We start from the raw sequence: 19572 nt of genomic DNA on the forward strand, positions 1-19572 counted from the left end.
TGCTACATGGGAGTTCCTCTGCATGCTATTAGGAGACATGAATAAGTTTTGATAAAACACTTACTTGAGAAATGGAATATTCCCGAAAATTTAGAAACTGATGAAAATTCTGAAAATGCCCTTCCTTTAGGTGAACAAGGTATTAATCTAAAATTATGTCATTCAAGACCAGAGTAGCAGCCACTATCACTCGGATTACTTGTAAAGCTGAGAATAATTTTGAAATTGTTTTTGGTTTAAAGACATCAAACAGTAACCAGATCACAAAGTTCTAGATTCTTATGAAGTCTTTGTCCTTTCTTTTCATAGGGAGAATCTGGATTCATGGGATATCCTGGTCCAGAGGTATGACTAAATGGGCATATTTCATTTCTTTTTGTCTTGTTTTACATTATTCTTCTTTGTTATAAGAATAATGTTGTTGCCTGTGTTTCTGCCAGTCTTCTTCTTTCCAATAAATTCTGGATTTCATTTATTTTTAGGGAGAAGAAGGAGATCAGGGCATTCCAGGAGCTGAAGGACCCAAAGGAATTAGGGGTAGAAGAGTAAGAATGATAAATCTGCTAACTCTGTGAGAGTTCTAAAAGTAAAACCGTTACACCCAAATGTTTTTTATCAAAAGTTTTTAAATTTGTTACCCTTCTGATCTTTTATTGCCATAATTTTGGCGAGAAGTCTTGAGAAAGTGCAGGTCAAAATCTTCAGAAGTGTTAGTTGCTAATAGTTGTTAGGAGTTTAGACTATCTTTATGAAAATGCAGGATCCAACTCAAAGTATCATTACAGAGGGTTTTTTTTCCCTGATGAAGTTTGGTACCTGTGCATGCAATTGTAAAGAATAATATATTGTATTTCTATTTTTAGGGTAATTCTGGTACACCAGGTTCCCTGGGAGATCCAGGTGACCAAGGGCCATCAGGACCTATGGTAATTTTTTTTTAAATAAAATTTTTATTTTTAAAAAAAATCACTCTTAAATTCCTCTTAAAATTACTATTAGATTAATGGAATATCTAATAGTGTTTCACATGGTAAACTGTGTTTAATCAGCCTGGCAGTTGCATGGAGTTATGTCTTGCCTGTGGATGTGTATACACAGAGGCACCTGCAGCTGGAAATGGAACTGCAACAATACAATGATGGCCAGAATTTCTTCCACAGTATTTGGTATTTTCTTCAGGCTGTGTGCATATCTAATTAAAAGAACAGATAATACTGACATATAGAACTGAATCGGTCTGCTGAATGCCAAGACTTTTTTTTTTTTGTTTTAATTTAAAAAGAAAAGCCAGGTAAAATGAAACTTGCAGTTACAGGCACTTATTTAAATCTTAAATTGACTATAACCAGTTAATCCATAATACAGGATGTCTTGATGTACTTTTCAGTGTCTGTGTTCTGCATTTTATACAACAAAATGTTTTATTCTCTGCTAAGCAGGTGAAAGGATTGTGGATTTCAATAGGATTAGGAAAATCCCTGTATGTGTCTATCTTTATCCTGTGGCAATTCTGAAAATTAGCTCCATAGTGACCAGAAACAATCCCTACTGTTAATGATTTTCTTGTTAAACTTTCTTAAGCTTACTCTTTCAATTTGAATGTGGGAAATTGTTGATAATATTGTCTTTACCTGTATAACATGGCCCACAGGATGTGTGCAACTCAGTAAACATTTTTTTCCCTTCTCATTACACTGGTTGGTTAATGAATGCACCTGTCCCAATTTATTCTATGATGCTAGGAACAAGAATGGTTAGGAGTGCCAGCTGGAGCACATTTCCCTCTCTGCTGCTTGGCCACTCACAAAATTTACAGATAGATCTTATGAGTTGATAAGCCACAGCTGTAGGCCTTGCCAGTCCATGGTCCAAGAAATGTTAAGAGGTATTTCAAGTTCAAGATCTCCTCTTCAAGTGAGGATAGAGCTTGGGATGTATGGGCTTGGTGGGGTTATTGCTGTAGCAGTGCATCAGTGAAATGAGAAAATGAGAACCTTGTAAGAGATGGAAGAGATAGAAATGCAGGAAGAGGTACAGGCAGTAGACAGGGCCAGCCAAAACAGGCTTGTTTTACCCATCCTTGGTGGTTTGATTATCCATATGTGTCAAGTCTGCACAGCTCAGTCACCACCACTGACTTGCCATCAGCAGCATTCTTTAGGACCCAGGCAATTCACAGTTAACTCTTGCTGAACAGTACCAAAGAACATGGACCTGCTGGGAAACATGAGAAAAAAGCATGGAATGACAGTGATGGTGCTAGCAGCAAGACAGCAGAGGAAGTGAGGAAGGTGGCTCAGGCAGATGGAGGAATGGAAGATTAACTGAAAAGGGAAAGAACAAATATGGAGACAGGGTTGTAATTTAGAGATGTAAGGAAGTATACAATTTTGTTAAACTGTAGTGTTATGGTAATGAGAGGGTGAGAAAAAGAAGTGGGATGGGGAGTTCAAATTTTTCTGCTGTATCTCATTGCATCTCCATGGGAGTAAGGGAATTTTGTAATAATCTTCTTACGCATCTGAAATGCACATATCGTGAGTACTCAAGCTCCCTTAAAAATTAGTTATTTTACCTATATCTCATTCCTATTATGAAGATTAAACTATACTTTTATTTTGAAATAAAAGGTGCTTGGAGTGCTGCTGTTTTTCCACAGCTCCCAAGGAGAAAGTTGCAGAGTAGGCAAAGGTGTCATGATGTGTGTATGGTCTGCAGGATCTTTCAAGGTAGAACTCTGGGGATTGTAATGTGCAAGAGGAGAGGGAAAGCTTGTCACACACCAGATGTTGGAAAATATGTGAAGTGCAAATAACAGAACCATAGCACAGAAACTGCTGTTTATAAGGGAACACAATTCTGAATTATACTGCTCCCCAAGAGCAACAAATATTGAACATTTAAAAACCATCAAGGAAAATGGACTGACAATTAAATCTGACAAGTAGCCTGCAGCTCTGACCAGGTCCACAGAAATCTATGCTGGGAACTGCTGTCTCCTCTCAAATTCATAAATGATTGCTGGCAAACACTGTTTATCTGCTTTTTCTTTGGGCTACAGAGTAACACATGGGAATACATTAGCAGAGTCTGATTTTTTGGACCTATGTTTAATTTGTTTCAGGGTGCCAAGGGACCGGTGGGCACCATTTTAATGGAAGTAAGTAATCACCTTACAGCTAACTATACTGCATGGAATTGTCTGGTTTGGTTTCCATTGATAATCACTGACAGCAATGAGCACATTTACTGTTATAAAATAGTATCTTTTCCATGTGTTTGTCAGAGTGTGCAGTGGGTTCTTCCATTCTGCAAACAACCAAGGTATGAAAAACATTTATGTATGTGGATTAACACCATGTCCAAACTTTTACAAACTGTTGGACAATTAATATTCATTTATCTGTTTCTTCTCATATCAGTTTACACAATAACTCATGTTAGGGTTACTATTCTCCTTTTGTAAAGGAAGGCATTTCTTGAGCAACAGTTATTTTCACTGGGAATTGCAGTGCAGGATTTCTTCAGAATCCTAAACTCATGTAAAATGAACACTTCTGAATGAAGGCTTCATTAATCCTTGCATGGATGACTACCTGCAGGCAGTACTATTGCAGGTGTCCAGAGGTCATCCTCTACTCCTTCATGGACTTCTCACTTCCTATGTGAGTCATTATTGCAGTGTCCATTGTTTGGGGAAGTGCCATTGGCTAATGACATCTTCGATCAGTTTATTACACAAAATAAAGAATGGATGGCACTCCTTCATAAAGAATTTGGTGATTGTTTTAATGCTTCAGAACATCATTAAATGCCAACAGAGCATGTCTAAAAAAATATGCTAGTTTCTGCAGCAAGGGGAGAGAGTCCCTGTACTATCTGCTACAAAAAGGGTCTGGACTCTGTGATTCTGTGTTTATTGTAATGAAAGTTATTTTAGGAGCTGGGGTACATTCAGCTCAACCAACAGTAAGATTCCCAGTCTGGGGTGGTCTGGGATTTGCCATTAATTAATTTTTTTAATTTTTGAACCTGCAGCCTTGTGAACTTGTGAATTTTACCCGAAAAAACTGCCGTAAGTGGGGAACACCTTCTTTTACCTCTGATTTCACCTAGTCACTCCTCCTAAATGGAACAGCCTTCATTGGAAACCCTTATAAACTGGTAGTTTGTATCTGGGTTCAGTTTGACTAGTAATTGTTAATTGTGAGAGGGTTTCAGCAGGTGTATGAAGCAGACTTATGCTTTTTGCTCATTTTTCCTATCTGTTTATTACAAAAATTATAACAAATATCTCTTCCTCATTAAAGATTAAACAAATATCTGGCATTGTGCCAACACCCTTTGGGGTGCTCTCTGAGAAAAGACAGTATTTGTGTATCAGCTGTCCCCCAGATTAGGTGTGCTCATTCTCAGATATGTGTGCTCAGCAGAACCCAGAATAATTTTTAAAATTCTTATAAATTAAAAATAAAATTGCAGTAAAAAAAATTACTGCACTAAAAAGCAGTGTAGTAAAATTGCACTATTTGATTGTAAAAGAGTAATATGGTCTTGCACTGACAGACTCTGTCAGTTGTCTGAACTTTGGCCAGGCTCTTCATTGAAAGCTAGTGAATAAGTCACTATTTTAATGCACATGAGTCCAAAATAATTTAATTACTCTCCCTCTCTTCCTTCCAGCATGCTCGTCAGGTAAGCCCATCTAGTCTCTGAATCTATATTATTCTATAGATTTAAAGAAGAAACTAACAATGTTTGAGTTGTGGAAAGGTTCTCACGTAACTTTTCTGCTTCAATATACAGACACATGCCCAGCTTATCCAACTGAAGTGGTTTTTGCCTTGGATATGTCTGATGATGTCACACCAGCTGCATTTGAAAGAATGAGGAACATTATTATGTTATTGCTGAAGACCATTAAGATCAGTGAAAGCAATTGCCCAACAGGTGCTCGTGTCTCTGTTGTTTCTTTCAATACCAACGTGCACTACCTCATCCGATTCTCTGAATTCCAAAAAAACAACTTGCTGCTACAAGCCATCCAGAGAATCCCACTAGAGAGATCCAGTGGGAAACGAAATATTGGGGCAGCCATGAGATTTGTTGCAAGAAATGTCTTCAAACGTGTTCGTCAGGGCATCCTCACAAGAAAAGTTGCCCTGTTTTTTGCCAATGGTCCATCGCAGGATGATGTTGCCATCAGCACAGCTGTGCTTGAGTTGAGTGCCTTGGATATCACTCCAGTGGTTATTGCCTTCAGTGAGGTGCCAAATGTCAGACGTGCCTTCTCTGTAAGTAGAGCCTATTGAAAACTGAGTCAGTCACCCACTTGCTGAGTATTTGCTAGGATTTGAGTGAATCCTGTTCTCCAACCTAAATCCTACAGGAACTATCCAATCCCTTACTAGAAAAAGATACATTGAAGATTACTATTTTAGCAAAGCAATAGTGATTCACTTGACCATAGTGATCACCATCTGACCTTTTTCTGAACATGAATTATAAATCTCTTTTTTAATTAATCTGATTTTAGGGCAAAGCACAGAATTTCCATAATGTGTTAATTTCACTTATTTACCTATGCCATTGTATTTCTGAAGTTGTAACAAGTAATAAAAATTTAACTAACAAACTCTGGCCCTAGTTTCCAGAAAAATTAGTAGAAGGTTTCAAGCATGACTTCTCTTTTTCCAAAGAAATTTAAATTAGCAGAGCCCCTTTTGATATCTTTATTGCCATTTGTACAGGAGAAAATTATGAAATTTTGTTTTAAAATATGACTTCATCTAAAAGATAGTAAACAAAAATAAATAGTTAATTTTACAAGGTACAAAAGGAAAGCAATTATGTATTTATTTAAGGTTTCATAATATAGATTGCATGTTGTCTGTCTTTTCAATTTGTTTCAATATCATCTGTGCTCAGTTTTAACTTTTTCAACATAAAATTCATGCCAGCTGCTGTTTCCTCAAAACTGTCCCTCTAAAAGGAAATATGTTCACTCGTACATGATAAAAAGTACAAAACTTGGAGTCTGAGTTCTGATCTAGCAACATCTAAGTCAGTCCTCTATTATTTATACTATATTTATTCTCCTGTAGCCTCATATTTATTAGTTGATTTATGTATTTTTCTGGCTGAATGATAATTTAGCAGAATGAAAAATTTCTGCTGACACATGAGAAGGAACCTTATGGTTTATTGCCTGGGCTATTCCACAGGATAAACAGGAGCAAGAATCAGTATTTTCTTTACTTAATATAAGCAGATTTCAACTCTGAATGCATGTGATGACATCTGGTGACTTTACATAAATCTCTCTTCAGAGTAGAAGAGTTTAAAAGAGCTGCTTAGCAGGGGGAAAGGCAAAAAATTCACTGCCCAGCACTCCTTTAAGTCTACAGTGATGGCTAGGCAACTGACCTCACCAGCACCCACAAGTAAATACAACTTCCCTTTTCCTTTCAGAGGGACTTCTGCCCTTGAGAGGTGGTGTAATCTCTATGATCCTACAAGTCTGTAGCCACAGATACTTACTGGCTTTACTTTGCTTAAGGAGCTTCTGTTTAGAGACCATATGCAGCCATTGCCAATTCTAATTCCTTTGAAGAGTTCTATCCGTAGCATTCTTTACAGATGTTAATCAGAAATTAATTGTGTGGTGTGTAACACACAAAGCCAAAGTTTTATGCAAAGAAGTAATTATTTCTTTGCTTACCATTATACCTTATTCATATATGTTCATTTCCTATAATACTGGTGATATTTTAAAGCCATTTTTATCTTAGTCTACTAGGAAATACTTTTCCATTGGATCACATCTGGATGAGGTTGGGTGGTGGTCAGTGAAATTGTAGAATGTTGGAGCATCTTCAGGGTTCCTCGAGCATTTATGTGGTCAAATCTTCCCCTGTAAAAGATTGTCTTTCCTCAGATGTTCTCAGGAAACACATAGGTCATTCTCATGCTAGAACATTCTAATGCTAGAATTTTCCCTCCAAGAAATCATATTCACTCTTTGTCCAAGAAAAAGATGAGATATTCTACCCTTTTCTCTGTAGAAAAATAACACCCTATTAAGAAAAGAAAAAGTGATAATCCTTCCCTGGCTGAAAAAAAAAAGATAAAAGAGAGTCTTCAGGTATTTCACCTTTCTTCTGAATGTTGCTTTTGTGTCTGCTTTAAAACACAGATGGATGACACAAGAAGATTTCAGTTATTTGTTTGGGAAAGACAAGAAGATGAAAATTTGGAGGGCATCACATATTGTACACTGTGCTTTGGTAAGACATTTTGCAAATTGCATCTGTTGTATTGGTCTATTTACCATTTCAATAACAAATTCTATAGCTTTTTTTTCTTTTTTTTTTTTTTTTGCAATGTGATTGTGGGGAATTTTTCTGGTACACCTTAAACACACCTGTGCTTAAATAGAAAAGAAAAATATTAATGAACTGGTCAGAATCCTACTGCCATAAATGATTCTACAAGAAGTTTGCAGAGATGTATTAAGAACTGTGTGGTTGGTTGCATGGAGCAAGTCAGCCCAGCACTGCAGGCAATAGGGATGTCTGAGTGTTCCCATTCCAGGATGGCTACAAGAGAGTGCTATGGCTGTTTCTTATAATTTCCAAGAGAAACTTCACTCCTTTACAGAGGAAACTTTACTCCTTTTTCTGTCTCTGACATTCCAGCCAGTTGAACCCTTCTGCAACTGGGTCTTCTTACCCTCTGTGACAGATCAATTTTAACTTCCTCTTCAGTGGATGGTGAGAAATAGAATCTCAAAATCACAAAAGCTGTTTAATTAATTTCTGTCTCAGCCATGTGAAATAAATTATTGTGTTTAGTATTTCCTTGTTAACAGAAATGCACTTATAATAGCAATAGGATTTTAGGAAGGCAGGCTCATTTGCTGTAAGTTCTATGCTGTGAGAGGGGGAGAAGCTACTAAATGACAATATGTCAAAATGTTGAACAATGATCTGAGATGAAAAAACAGATTTTGATTCTTTGTCCTTTACAATGTTCAGATTTCAACAGAAGAAAATTTCTCCAGGGAACTGTTATCTATGAAATTTTACCTTATGAGTGTTTTTCTGCTCTCATGCATGAATAATTTCCCTTGGTACCTCAAAACCTTCTTCAGCAAGACTCATCTGTTGTTCCTTACTAGAACAAAAATATTTCAAGCTCCTGTTACAAATGGAAGTAGGGGTTTAGAAAAGTCCTTGCTTTTTTCCCAGGCCTCTGGCAGCAGGCAATAGCTTTATTGAGTCGGCCAGCACATCAAAGTCACTCTCATTCACAAGTTCTTTAATAATGGCTGATTTGCTCTATTATAGAATGAATTATTTAATTAATAGACAGAAAACTAAGAGACATAAGTCTTAAACCAAACTAATGCTACACAGGAATAAGGACAAAAAAAGAAACTACTAGTAGATATATACAGCATGAGGTTAAAGGTACCTATTAATGTTACAGCTAATGAAGAAATAATATAACTTCAATGGATTCAATGTATCTGACACATCCAGCTGTTGTGGGGCACATACACATCGAGATATTTTCCCTCAATCCCTTGGGAATTAACCACAGAACCTGCATCCAGGCTCTGGGGAGAGGTCTCCCACAGTTTCAGAGTGTGTGTGAATAGAAGGCTTCTGCCTCTGTGATAACTCTGTGATAACTGTGTCTTTTATAGTTTGTTAAACAGTGTCTTTCAGTCAAGAATATTTCCTTTATCTCTTCCCACATCTGTTCTCCAGACTAAGATGTTGATTCTTAGCTGAGGTCTGAGCCCTTTTGGAACCAGAGATAACCCCTTGCTGGGCCTTTCAGCCTCTAGGTTATCTCTTTGTAGACCAACTCTCTGTGGTAAAGAGGAGGGGGTGTAGAAATCCTGCCACAGCTCCCAAATTGATTAGAGGGGGTTTTTTGTTTGTTTTTTGGTTGGTTGGGTTTTTTTGTTTGTTTTGGTTTTTTTAGATCAAAGTTTGGGAAAAATTAAAAAGCTTTTGTAGTCGGTTGACCCTGTCTGGATGCCAGATGCTCCCTCCACATCTGGGCAGGGGATAAGGAGATAAGGACAGAGAGAGATCACTCATCAAATGCTGCCATGGGCAGAACAAACTTGAATTACAAATATTAATTGAATTTATTTCTAACAAAACAAGAGCAGGCTAACAAAAAGTAAAATTAGACCTTAAAACCACCTTCCCCCCTACTCCCTCCTTTTCAGCTCTGCTGTCTCCCTACCATCAGCACATGGAGATGGGGAATGGGAGTTATGGTCAGTTCATCACACCTTGGTTCTGCCACTGCTCAGGGAGAGCATGGCATCTCTCCCGTGGAAGATAGTTCTTCATGAACTTCTTCAACAGGAGCCCATCCCAGGAGTAACAGTTCTCTGCAAACTGGTAAAATGTGAGTTCATCCCATGGGCACCTGTCCTCTCCTAACTGCTGCAGCATGGGTCACTCTTCCATGGGGTACAGTCCTTCAGGCGCAGGATCACAAGGCTTGCCAGAAAACTTGCTCCAGCCTGGGCTCCTCTCTCCATGGGTCTGCAGGGCCCTGCCAGGAGCCTACTCCAGCATGGGTCTCTCACAGGTTCACAGCCTCCTCTCAGGCGTCCACCTGCTCTAGCGTGGGGTTCATCTACAAGCTGTAATTAGATCTCTGCATCCCTGTGGATATCCATGGGCAGGGGCACAGCTGCCTCACCACGGTCTTCACCAGGGGCTGCAAGGGAATCTCTACTACAGTACTTGGATACCTCCTCCCCTCCTTTTCCACTAACCTTACTGTCTGCATAGTTGTTTCTCTCATATATTTTTACTCTGCTTTTCTACAGCCTCAATTAAATCTGCACAATAATGGTTTTTTGTCTTCTTCTTAAAAATGTTATCACAGAGGCATGTCTGCCATTTCTAATTGGCTTGACCAGTAGCACATCTCTTTTGGAGCTAGCTGGCATTGGCTCTGCTGGACATGGAGGAAACTTCCATCAGCTCTTTACAGAAGCCACCCCTGTAGTGCCCCCCACTACCAAAACTTGGCCATACAAACCTAGTACAAATCTACAGGACTTTGTGTGAAATTTTTATAAATCATTGCTTTTGTTGTATTGTTAAATAGTTCACTGCCTATTGGGTCTTCCTCTTTAGATAAATGCAATCCAAGAACCAACTGTGAGGTGCCTTTTTCTCCCCTGGTTCAGATGGATATGGATATAACTTACATCATGGACAGCTCATACAGCATTAGCAGTGAAGAGTTTCAGAGAGCCAAAGACTTTGTGAGCAACATGGTGGATCAGTTTGTCATTTCCTCGCAGCCAAACGAATCATATGGAGGCATCAGAGTGGCACTGGTGCAGCAGGCTCCCAGGGGCTTCCTGCCTGACAGAAACCAGACACCTGTGGCCTTGGAGTTTGACCTGGTCACATACAGCAATAAAGATTTGATGAAGAAACACATCCAAGAGTCCGTTCACCAGCTGGAAGGGCCATCAGCCATTGCTTCTGCTCTACAGTGGACAGTTGAAAACGTATTCTTTAAAGCCCCCAGACAAAGAAAACACAGGGTCATATTTACAATAGTTGGAAGCAAAACAAGCACGTGGGACAGAGAAAGGCTGAGAGAGATTTCACTTGGAGCCAAGTGCCAAGGGTTCACCTTATTCAGTCTTGCACTTGGCAGTGATGTGAGTGACAATCAGCTGATGGAGCTGTCAAGCTCCCCCACCGATCAGCACTCACTGACACTGGGCAGGTTTTCCAGCCCGGAGATGGCGTATGCTCAGAGGTTTAGCCGGGCATTCCTAAATCTTCTACAACGTAAGTATCACACAGCAGCATTTGCTTCTCTTATGGAAAGAAAGACAAATGTTGTGTAGAAAAAGGTAGTCAGTGTATATGTGCTATCATTCAGTTCCTGGTCATAACTTTGCTGCTAATCATTCATGATTAGTTTACCTCAGATGTTGGACATCGACAAAAGTGCCAGTGATGACAGAACAGCATTCTATTCTAAAGTAGTCTTTTCCCTTTAAGTTTTTATTTAATGTGTGGCTTTGTGTACTCCGCTTTCACTAAAGACAGACCATTCTTCAGCTAAGAGAACACTGCCATATTCCTGATTTAGGCCCACATTTCTCCTCAGACCATTGGCAAGTCCAGATCTACTGAGCTGTTCATGCCTATTTTAGGCTTTGGGACAGGTACAAGATAAATATTTTGCACATTTGACCTTAACCTCTCTGCAGAGCAGAGACAGGACTTGCTTTTCAAGACACATTCGTGAAAATGCTTAGTCTTAGATGCTTTGACATGGAAACAAGAGAATAGCAAAAAGGAAATTGCCACATTTAAAATCCTCATCAGAAGCATATGCTTGGAGATGTCAAAGTTTCTATAGAAGGATAAATAGTGTTTTAAAGAGCAAGACAAAAATATAAAAGATTAGTTCAGGAGTCATTCTCATCTATCTGATCTCTATAATAATTTTCATTTTTCTGGGTAGAGTGTCAGTCACTCTGGATATAGTGTGTTACTTGTTGAAAGATGCAAACTCCAATTCACAAAAACAGCCATGTAGTGGTTTTTATTAATCCTACTTTTGAGGAATTTAAAACTCACCCCTGCCACCTGTGCTTTCTCACAGAAGAAATGAACAGTTATCCTTCACCTGAACTTCAAGAAGAGTGTGAAAACTTAGATCGGGGAGACATACAACAGGAAGCATCCCTGACTGAAAGGTTGGAAATTGCCTATTTAACTTCTTGAGTGCATACCTCTGAATGTAAGATTTATCCCTTTGGGTTAGTTTTTTCTTTCAAAGTAGTTATAACAGAAATGGGATTGGGGTCAAAAGTTTTTTTCATGTTTTTCAGAAGGAATGAACCAGATGCATTTTCTAAGGTCATATTGGTGCTTAAATTTTCCCCCCCCTCTCCTTGGAAGGATATCTTTTCCTGGAATGGCTGAAAGTGGTTCCAGTCAAGTTTTAGAAGACATGGAAAAAAATGGAAGTCGAGTCATGAAGAGTATAAAAGAGAACACCAAAGAACCTGTATACACAGTGCCAGAAATGAGAGATGATTTTGAGAAGAATGAGTATTTCACAGAGGAAAATGCTAAAAGGGAAAAGCCTCAAGAGTGTGGAAAAGCTCAGGAGAAGAACAACAAAAACTTAGAGACAACAGCAGAAACTAGAAGTGGCTGTAATGATTATGGTATGATTCTAGAATATGAAAATCTTTTTTAATTCAGTAAAAAGATTAAACTGTGAAGGACTCTATTGAATATTTTTACAAGATGAAGAATTTCCAGCTACATTTTTCCAAGGTTTTAGTCATCATATGTTAGTATTTAGTCCAAACCTATATAGTAGTTAAAGATTGAACTACAGGTGTCATTATAACTTCAGTTTTGATTTATAACTTTTTGTAATAATATCATATAAAGTTATAATCCCCCTTCCTAAAATAGCCAATAATTTTAAAATCCCCAAGTTGCTCTGTAATTAGTGAGTTACTCCTGCTGCTAATTTAGCTCAACATGGAGGAACTAATTATATTTCTGCTGCAGTCTGTTCCTGTAGGAAGAAGAGGATCCATCAGCAGAGGTATCAAAATATATATACTTCATGTTTTTAACTGTACTTCCTAATGATACATTTTTCATTGCAGATTTGCCATTAGATATTGGTATGGGAAGCTGATTGTGAAACCGTTTGGCACCAATGTTCTTGTTACACTATTGAGTGAATTTATTGTTTAAACAACAATTAGAGAGAATTTATGTGAAAATAAATGAAAAGGTGTCTGCATAGATTTGGGTGTGGTAGTTCATTTCTACAGATGTTATCCCTTTGTTTTTCATCCCTCTCCACTCAAGAATGGTTCTGGAATTGTAGCCTCATTCAGGATGAGAGAGGATCAGCAACAGGAAGATATGTTACTGTTTATAATTTACTAATAAAATATTAGTAGATAGTTTAACACCTTTGATGAAGTGGTCATTGCACTTAAGTAAGAAACTACCTAAGCTACTTATGAGAACTGTATGAACTGCCTTCCCCAGTCCTGTATTGTAATTAGTGACCCAACTGTTTACTTCTAAAAACATGTAGCCCAGTTCCAGTACTTGTCTTTTGAGAGATGTACTTTGTGCTCATCTCTTGCTTGAGATTTTTGCTTTTCAGTTGATTAGGAGAAGGTTATGTAACTTTAAATCTTTAAGTTGTATTATATTTCTTTATTTCTCAGTTCTTCCTCTTTAATATTGTACAGACACCAAAGTGTAGAGCTGCCTTTCCGTCTTCTTTTGAGTAACTCTGAATTTACATTAGTGAAAGATCATTAGATCTGTTCTCACCAAATACCAGATTGCTACTAAGTATGCTTCTCTCACCTACTTTGCTAATTTATGCAATTTAAATCTGTAATACTTTTGGATTTGGCTAAGAGGCTACCATGGGTAGTTTAACAACCTATGTATACTAATTTATGAAATTTTATTGATGGATACCAGTAGAAGAAGTTGGAATAAAGAAGAGGGGAATTATTAAAAAGTTTATTCTCCTAGTTTCTATGGACCAGGTATAGTTATTTTTCAATCATTAAAAAAGCTTTTTTTGTTAGAAAACTAAACACGTTTTAGCAGTCCTTCTGTTTATGGCAATGAAAAATCTAGTTTCAGACATTATTTCTGGGCAAAGCAATCATAAAAAGAGAGTTTTCAGACTGGCACTGTGGAGTTATAGATGCATACTTAGTGAATCTGTGTAAGACCTTGAACACTGGCTACTCCTTTTGTCTGACAGTGTGCACTGAATGTTATTTTTCCTTGAATTTACAATGCTGAGAAGAGTGGATTTTTCTTTCATTAAATCTGTCTCTTATTTCCCATTTCCAGATGCATGTGACCTTGTTCAAGATAGTGGAGAATTTCAGAATTGCATTTTAAAGTGGTACTACGACAAAGAGCAGAAAATATGTGGTCAGTTCTGGTATGGGGGCTGTGGAGGCAATACAAATAGATTTGAAACACAAGAAGAATGTGGATTCTTGTCTATAGAATCCTCCTAGTGCAGAGACACTTAAATTAACTCTTCAGTTAAACACTATCAGGTTGATGTGGAAAAGGCATTCAAAGAGGAAGCTTTACATACCCACTCAGCTCTCATGTTTCAGCTGAAAGAAATACTTGATTATAAAATTATTATCTGTTCATGTAATTGTGAAAATAAAACTTAGGCTATTTCTCCATTGAGCTAACATGCTGAGTATTGAGAAACTCTTGTTAGCCAACAGTGCACTGTTTCAAAGGCATAAAAGTATTGAAACCCGACTTTCTTCCATAAATACCAAAATGTGCACTTTCTGAATATACTGCATAAAACAAAGCAGTGCCTCAGAGATTTACATGAAATAATATCAGATGTAAGACACTGACATCAAAATGTTTTGATGGGTTTGCTTACATTTATCCTGCTTGTAGAAAATACCAGAAACCATTTAGATCTCAAATTGTAGAACAGAATTTGTAGAACTTAATTCTCTTAAAGGATTTAAAAGATTTATTACCATAGCATCATTCTTGGCTTCTTTTTTTTTTTTTAATGAATAATCCAACATGTGAATAAAATCAATCATTCTCAAATTATTTACTTCTGCTGTTAGTTCTTAAAGCAGGTGTAAGTGTATTCTCATGGTGTGGCTTCCTATTAGTAAATAAGTATTGGTCCCCTGTCCTTGTTACCAGTTGTTCGACAAGTGCTTTTAGTTTAGAACATTATATTTTCGTGGCTGCTCTTGAGTGGAAGAAAAAATCCTGAGGACATCTGATTGAGGATAGTAAATGCAATGCCCTGCAGCAGATTAGGACTTAGCTGAGCTTTTGTACTCTGATGACTTACCCAAATTCTGTTGTTGCCCATTTTATGGCTGCAGAAGTCATGGTGCACTTAATTTTGTCACTATAAGCCATTCTGCAGAGGTGGCTGTACTTACCTGGCATTTTTTTCTTCTGTGAATTCACTTACAAGATATAACAATTGATCTAACAGCATTTTTCTATATGCTCCCTTGGGAAAAAAAAAAAAAAAAGAAAAAAGATTAAACTGGAAGAAAAACTGTAAAAATTATGCAGAAAATGTTTCTTACTGAAGAAAAAAGTGAAATAATGAATAATGACATATATTCCATTTATGAAGATAGATGCCACTGGATATAAACAATATGTGCTGACTTTCTTTAAATGAATTTTAAAATTTCCCTTCAAAAATAGAGGCTTTGGTGACTCAGAGGAATCACATGCACAATAGTGAGCCCTTCCTAGCAAAATGGAAGGTCTGTAGTAATACTGACTCTATGGAAGGAAGGTCTTGTCCACTTGTAGAAGAAATTAGCAGGGAATTTTATGAATGAAGTCATTCTGGTGCCGCTGCTCAGTGCCACTGGACCAGACATACTGAACTTCCATATGAACTGCAGTCAAAGGCAGCCAAGTGCTGTGCCACAGTTGACACTGCCAATGCCTTTTCCTCAACCCCTTTGGTGACAGAGTGCAGGGCTCATTTGGCTTCCACTTGGAGGGATCATTGTACACCTGAAATCAACTGCCCCAGGGATAGTAACAAGGCCTTACTGCCATGGTCTGATCCAGACTGTATTGGAACAGGGTGAAGCTCCAGAAAACCTGAAGGACATTGATTATACCATTGTGTAGGGCAATACAGTGAAAAAAGTTTTTGAGAAAGGGAAGAAAATAGTCAAAATCCTTTTGAAAGCCAGTTTTGCCATAAAACAAAATAGAGTGAAAGGATCTGCACAGGAGATCCAGATTTGTAGTTGCTTCTCCTGGCATCCTGCTTACCCGTGTTGGATTGGATGTTCCTCTAAACATTACGCAACTAATGCTACACAGAGTAAGTGGGTCACACTACTCACGTAATGCGTTCAAACAAGAAACCCCAATCATTCAGGAATGATGGGAATGATCATGAGCTGACCAGAAGACAAAGATTTTGGAATGCCACCTGAGGAGGAGGTAGCACATGCTGATAATGACCCACTCTATAATAAATCAGCAGAATGTGAGGAGGAATATGCCTTGTTTACTGCTGGATCCTGCCATCATGTGGGAAGGCATCAGATATGAAAATCCACTGTATGGAGTCCCCTACTATGAGCCACAGAAACTACTAAAGGAGAAGGTGAATTGAGTTAATTTGCAGAGGTCAAAAGCCATCCAGCTGGCTTTAGATGCTGTTGAATAGGAAAAGTAGTCAGCACTTTATAATGATTTCTGGAGGGCAGCAAGTGCCCTGTGGGCCTGGCTGCAGCAATGGAAGCAGGATAACTGGCAGCATAGGGCTAAGCCCATCAGGGCTGCCACATTGTGGTAAAATATTGCTGCCTCTGTGGAGAATCTGATTGTGCAGGTATGTCATGTAGATGCTCATGTTACGCAAGAGTCAGGCCACTGAAGTGCCTAAGAATAACCAGCAGCTGCCAAGACTGAAGTGGCTCAGGTGGATTTGGGTTTGCAATGTAAGCATGAGTTATTACAATCTCAGTGGGTCCATGACACTTTGGGACACCAAGGAAGAGATGCAGCATATAGGTGGGCTCATGACTAAGGAGTGGACTTAGACACAGACATTATCCATGGATGTGAAAAATGCACTGCAATTAAGCAAGCCAGGCTGTTGAAACCTCTTTGGTACAGAGGACAATGACTAAAATGTAAGTATGGGGACGCATGGCAGATTGACTATATCACACTCCTACAAACCTCTGATGGCAAGAGCCATGTGCTTAAATAGCTGGAAGCAACCACCAGAAGGCTGGAAACATACCCTGTGCTCCATCCTGTGTCTTGAAAAGCAAGTCTTATGGGACAGAGTACTCCAGAAAGAAATGAATCATTGGGAACCATTTCCTAAGTAATCTTGTAGATGCTTGAGCCAAAGAACACGGCATTTGAGTGGGTGTATCGCATTCCCAGTCATGCCTCTGGAAAAATCAAACAGTGTAATGGACTGTTAAAGATGACACTGAGAGCAGTGGGTGGTGGGATCTTCAAATACTGGCATTTGGCATTTAGTGAAGGCCATCTGGTTAGTGAACACTGGGGAATCTGCCAGTCAGACTGGCCTTGACCAGTCAAAAATTTATGTACTGTAGAAGAGGATAGAATTCCTATAGTGCAAATAAAAATGTGTTGAGGAAAACTGTCTGGGTTATTCCTACCTCAGGCAAAGACAAGCCCATTGTACACTAGTCCCAGCAGCTAGAAAGGATTGCCATGGTTTAACCCCAGCCAGCAACTAAGCCCCATGCAGCCAAGTATGAGCATTGGGAATGTACAGGGGAGAGAACTCAAGCGTTGGGACAAAGGAAATTTGATAGTTAAAGCAAAAGCCAAGCATGCAAGGAAAGCAAAACAAGGAATTAATTCACCATTTCCCATTAGCAGGCAGTTCAGCCATCCTTAGGAAGCAGAGCTACCTCATGTGTAATGGTTACTTGGGAAGATAAATGGCATCACTCTGAACACCTCCCATTTTGATCTTACCCAGCTTTAGATGCTGAGCATGTTGCCATGTGGTATAGACTATTCTTTGAATCAGTAGGGGTTGACTGTTCCAGCTGTGTCCCCTCCCAATTTGTTGTGCACCTCCAACTTTCATGATGGCGCAGTGGGATGAGGCCTTGACTCTGGGCAAGCACTGCTCTGCAATAACCAAAACATCCCTGAATTATCAACATCATTTTCATCACAAGCACAAAGCAGACATCCATACCAGCTATTGTGAAGAAAATCAGCTTTACCCCAGCCAACAAACATCAGAATATTCTCCACCCTACAGGTGCTGGGTTTACCATGTCTGGATGCCAGGTGACCACCAAGCCACTCTTCATACTCTTTCCCTGCTCTGGCGTGGGGTCCCTCCCACAGAGTGCAGTCCTTTGGGGAAGAGGCTGCTCCAGCATGGGACCCCTACAGTCACCAATCCTGCCATCAAATCTGCTCCAATATGGACTCTTCTCTCCAAGGGACCAACTTTCTAGATTTTTTTTTTCTATTTCTAGACCAAATAGATTCTCTGTGCCCTTTTGAAAGCCCTACATAAAGCTGCACTTCTATATGTGGATTGTGTTATAGTTGTCATCAGCCATTCTTGCCTGTCTCAACTCTTCCCCTCAATGAGGACAAATCTCTGAGCAAATCTTGAGTTACTGTGGAAATCTGGTATCAGTCTTTGATAGAGCTTTGTAAAGGCATGATAGAGTTTTGTAAAGGCATGATAATTTCATGCCTGGATAGTCATAGTCCAAATCGCTGTCAGGCCTGTCAGGTGAAGGAACTGTCCAAGTGCTTGAAGCTGTTTTTAATGTTGTATCAGGCTGTCCATCAATGACAAATCCTAGAGTTTTCAGGAGCCAAGAAACTGCTTTGATAGAGTAACACCACTCTGGGGTCCTTGGTCAAAAGAGGTTTCTCTGCATATGTGAGTTCATCTAGGTGACACCTTCTGCTCATTGTTATCACCATTGCTTTGTGAAGGTCAATGTTTCCTGACTGTTTTACCTTCAGAGAGTGCTCTAAGTGCTCTTTCCTGCACGGTATATCTTCTGCTATTGGGACCTGACCTTTCTCAGGAGATGAAAAAAAGGGAGAGAATAAAGTGTCCAAACAGTCTCTGAAGCTCTGGGACAAGTTTTTTGGCAGTCTCATGGCTGCTCTCCAACAATTGTGCAGGACAGCCTGTTAGCAGGTTTACATCACTGTATTTCTCACAGGAAGCAGAAAAAGAGATCCCAATGACTTCCGAGGCAGTCCAACTCACATCAGACCTGAAGGCACCTTCTGGATATCAGACACCTTTGCCATGTACATCCACTTTTTCCTGAGTCAAGTAGTGTAGTGAAGCATTTTGTGTGACCCTTTTCTGCCAAGATTGATTTCTTTCTGGGTGAGTGCATGTTTCATGTTCCAGGAATGTCTGTCAGCAGTCTTTAAGATCTTAGGGAAAATCTTTTTACTTCCAAATCCCATTCCCACTTTCTGGGAAAAAAAAAAAAGTAAATAAATAAGAAAAAAGAAAAGCCTTAGCGCTTAAGTGTGTTTAATGGAAGATCATACAAGTTTCATCTGAGAAATATGGTATTTGATTGTGAAAACCAGGGACTACTTGATGTCTTCTTCAAATTAAAACACTTCTTTGAAAAAGGCTGTGTATTACAACTTTCCAGACATTTATTACTAACCTGTAGAAATAGCTGACAACACAGGAAAAACCAATTAACTGCAGTCTACAGCAAGGGAGGTCAAGGGTTTAGTGTAATAGAGATGTGAAGGACAATGTTCTCTAGCGGGAGCTAAGGGGGGAATACCATATAATTCCTCTCCTTTAATTAGTTTTCTCATCTAGTTTAATCCACAGCTTTAAATTCTGAGATTCTCTTATCTTTTCGCTCTCTTTGGCAAGAAATCTCTGAGTTGCCACAGAATTCCCAAGGCAAGGCAGTGCTAGAAGCCACAGCCCCAA

General features: G+C 38.9%; 2 protein-coding genes across 2 annotated transcripts in view; both read left to right on the top strand.

The window, feature by feature from the left end:
- Window positions 1-4116, top strand: part of LOC103813165 (collagen alpha-4(VI) chain) — a 36076-nt gene extending 31960 nt beyond the window's left edge. Inside the window, exons 22-26 of the mRNA XM_050971004.1 lie at window positions 310-345; window positions 483-545; window positions 864-926; window positions 3125-3160; window positions 4039-4116. Of these exons, the coding sequence (XP_050826961.1) occupies window positions 310-345; window positions 483-545; window positions 864-926; window positions 3125-3160; window positions 4039-4116 (276 nt within the window). The remainder of the gene's footprint in view (window positions 1-309; window positions 346-482; window positions 546-863; window positions 927-3124; window positions 3161-4038) is intronic.
- A 638-nt stretch (window positions 4117-4754) lies between these two features.
- LOC127059251 (collagen alpha-6(VI) chain-like) lies at window positions 4755-12719 on the top strand. Its single transcript, XM_050971005.1, has 5 exons — window positions 4755-5294; window positions 7196-7286; window positions 10176-10847; window positions 11674-11767; window positions 11973-12719. The coding sequence occupies exons 1-5, from the start codon at window positions 4755-4757 to the stop codon at window positions 12274-12276; spliced, it is 1701 nt and encodes a 566-aa protein (XP_050826962.1). The 3' UTR covers window positions 12277-12719.
- The last annotated feature ends 6853 nt before the right edge of the window (window positions 12720-19572 follow it).

This window comes from Serinus canaria, chromosome 2 (assembly GCF_022539315.1).
Source record: "Serinus canaria isolate serCan28SL12 chromosome 2, serCan2020, whole genome shotgun sequence".
Lineage (NCBI taxonomy): Eukaryota > Metazoa > Chordata > Aves > Passeriformes > Fringillidae > Serinus > Serinus canaria.

Bases quoted from the DNA above. Each gene is read 5' to 3' on its own strand.
- LOC127059251 (XM_050971005.1), top strand. From the start codon at position 4,755: ATGTTTGAGTTGTGGAAAGGTTCTCACGTAACTTTTCTGCTTCAATAT. The intron at 5,295-7,195 runs GTAAGTAGAGCC...TTTAAAACACAG, and splicing joins ATGTCAGACGTGCCTTCTCT to ATGGATGACACAAGAAGATT. The intron at 11,768-11,972 runs GTTGGAAATTGC...TCTCCTTGGAAG, and splicing joins GAAGCATCCCTGACTGAAAG to GATATCTTTTCCTGGAATGG.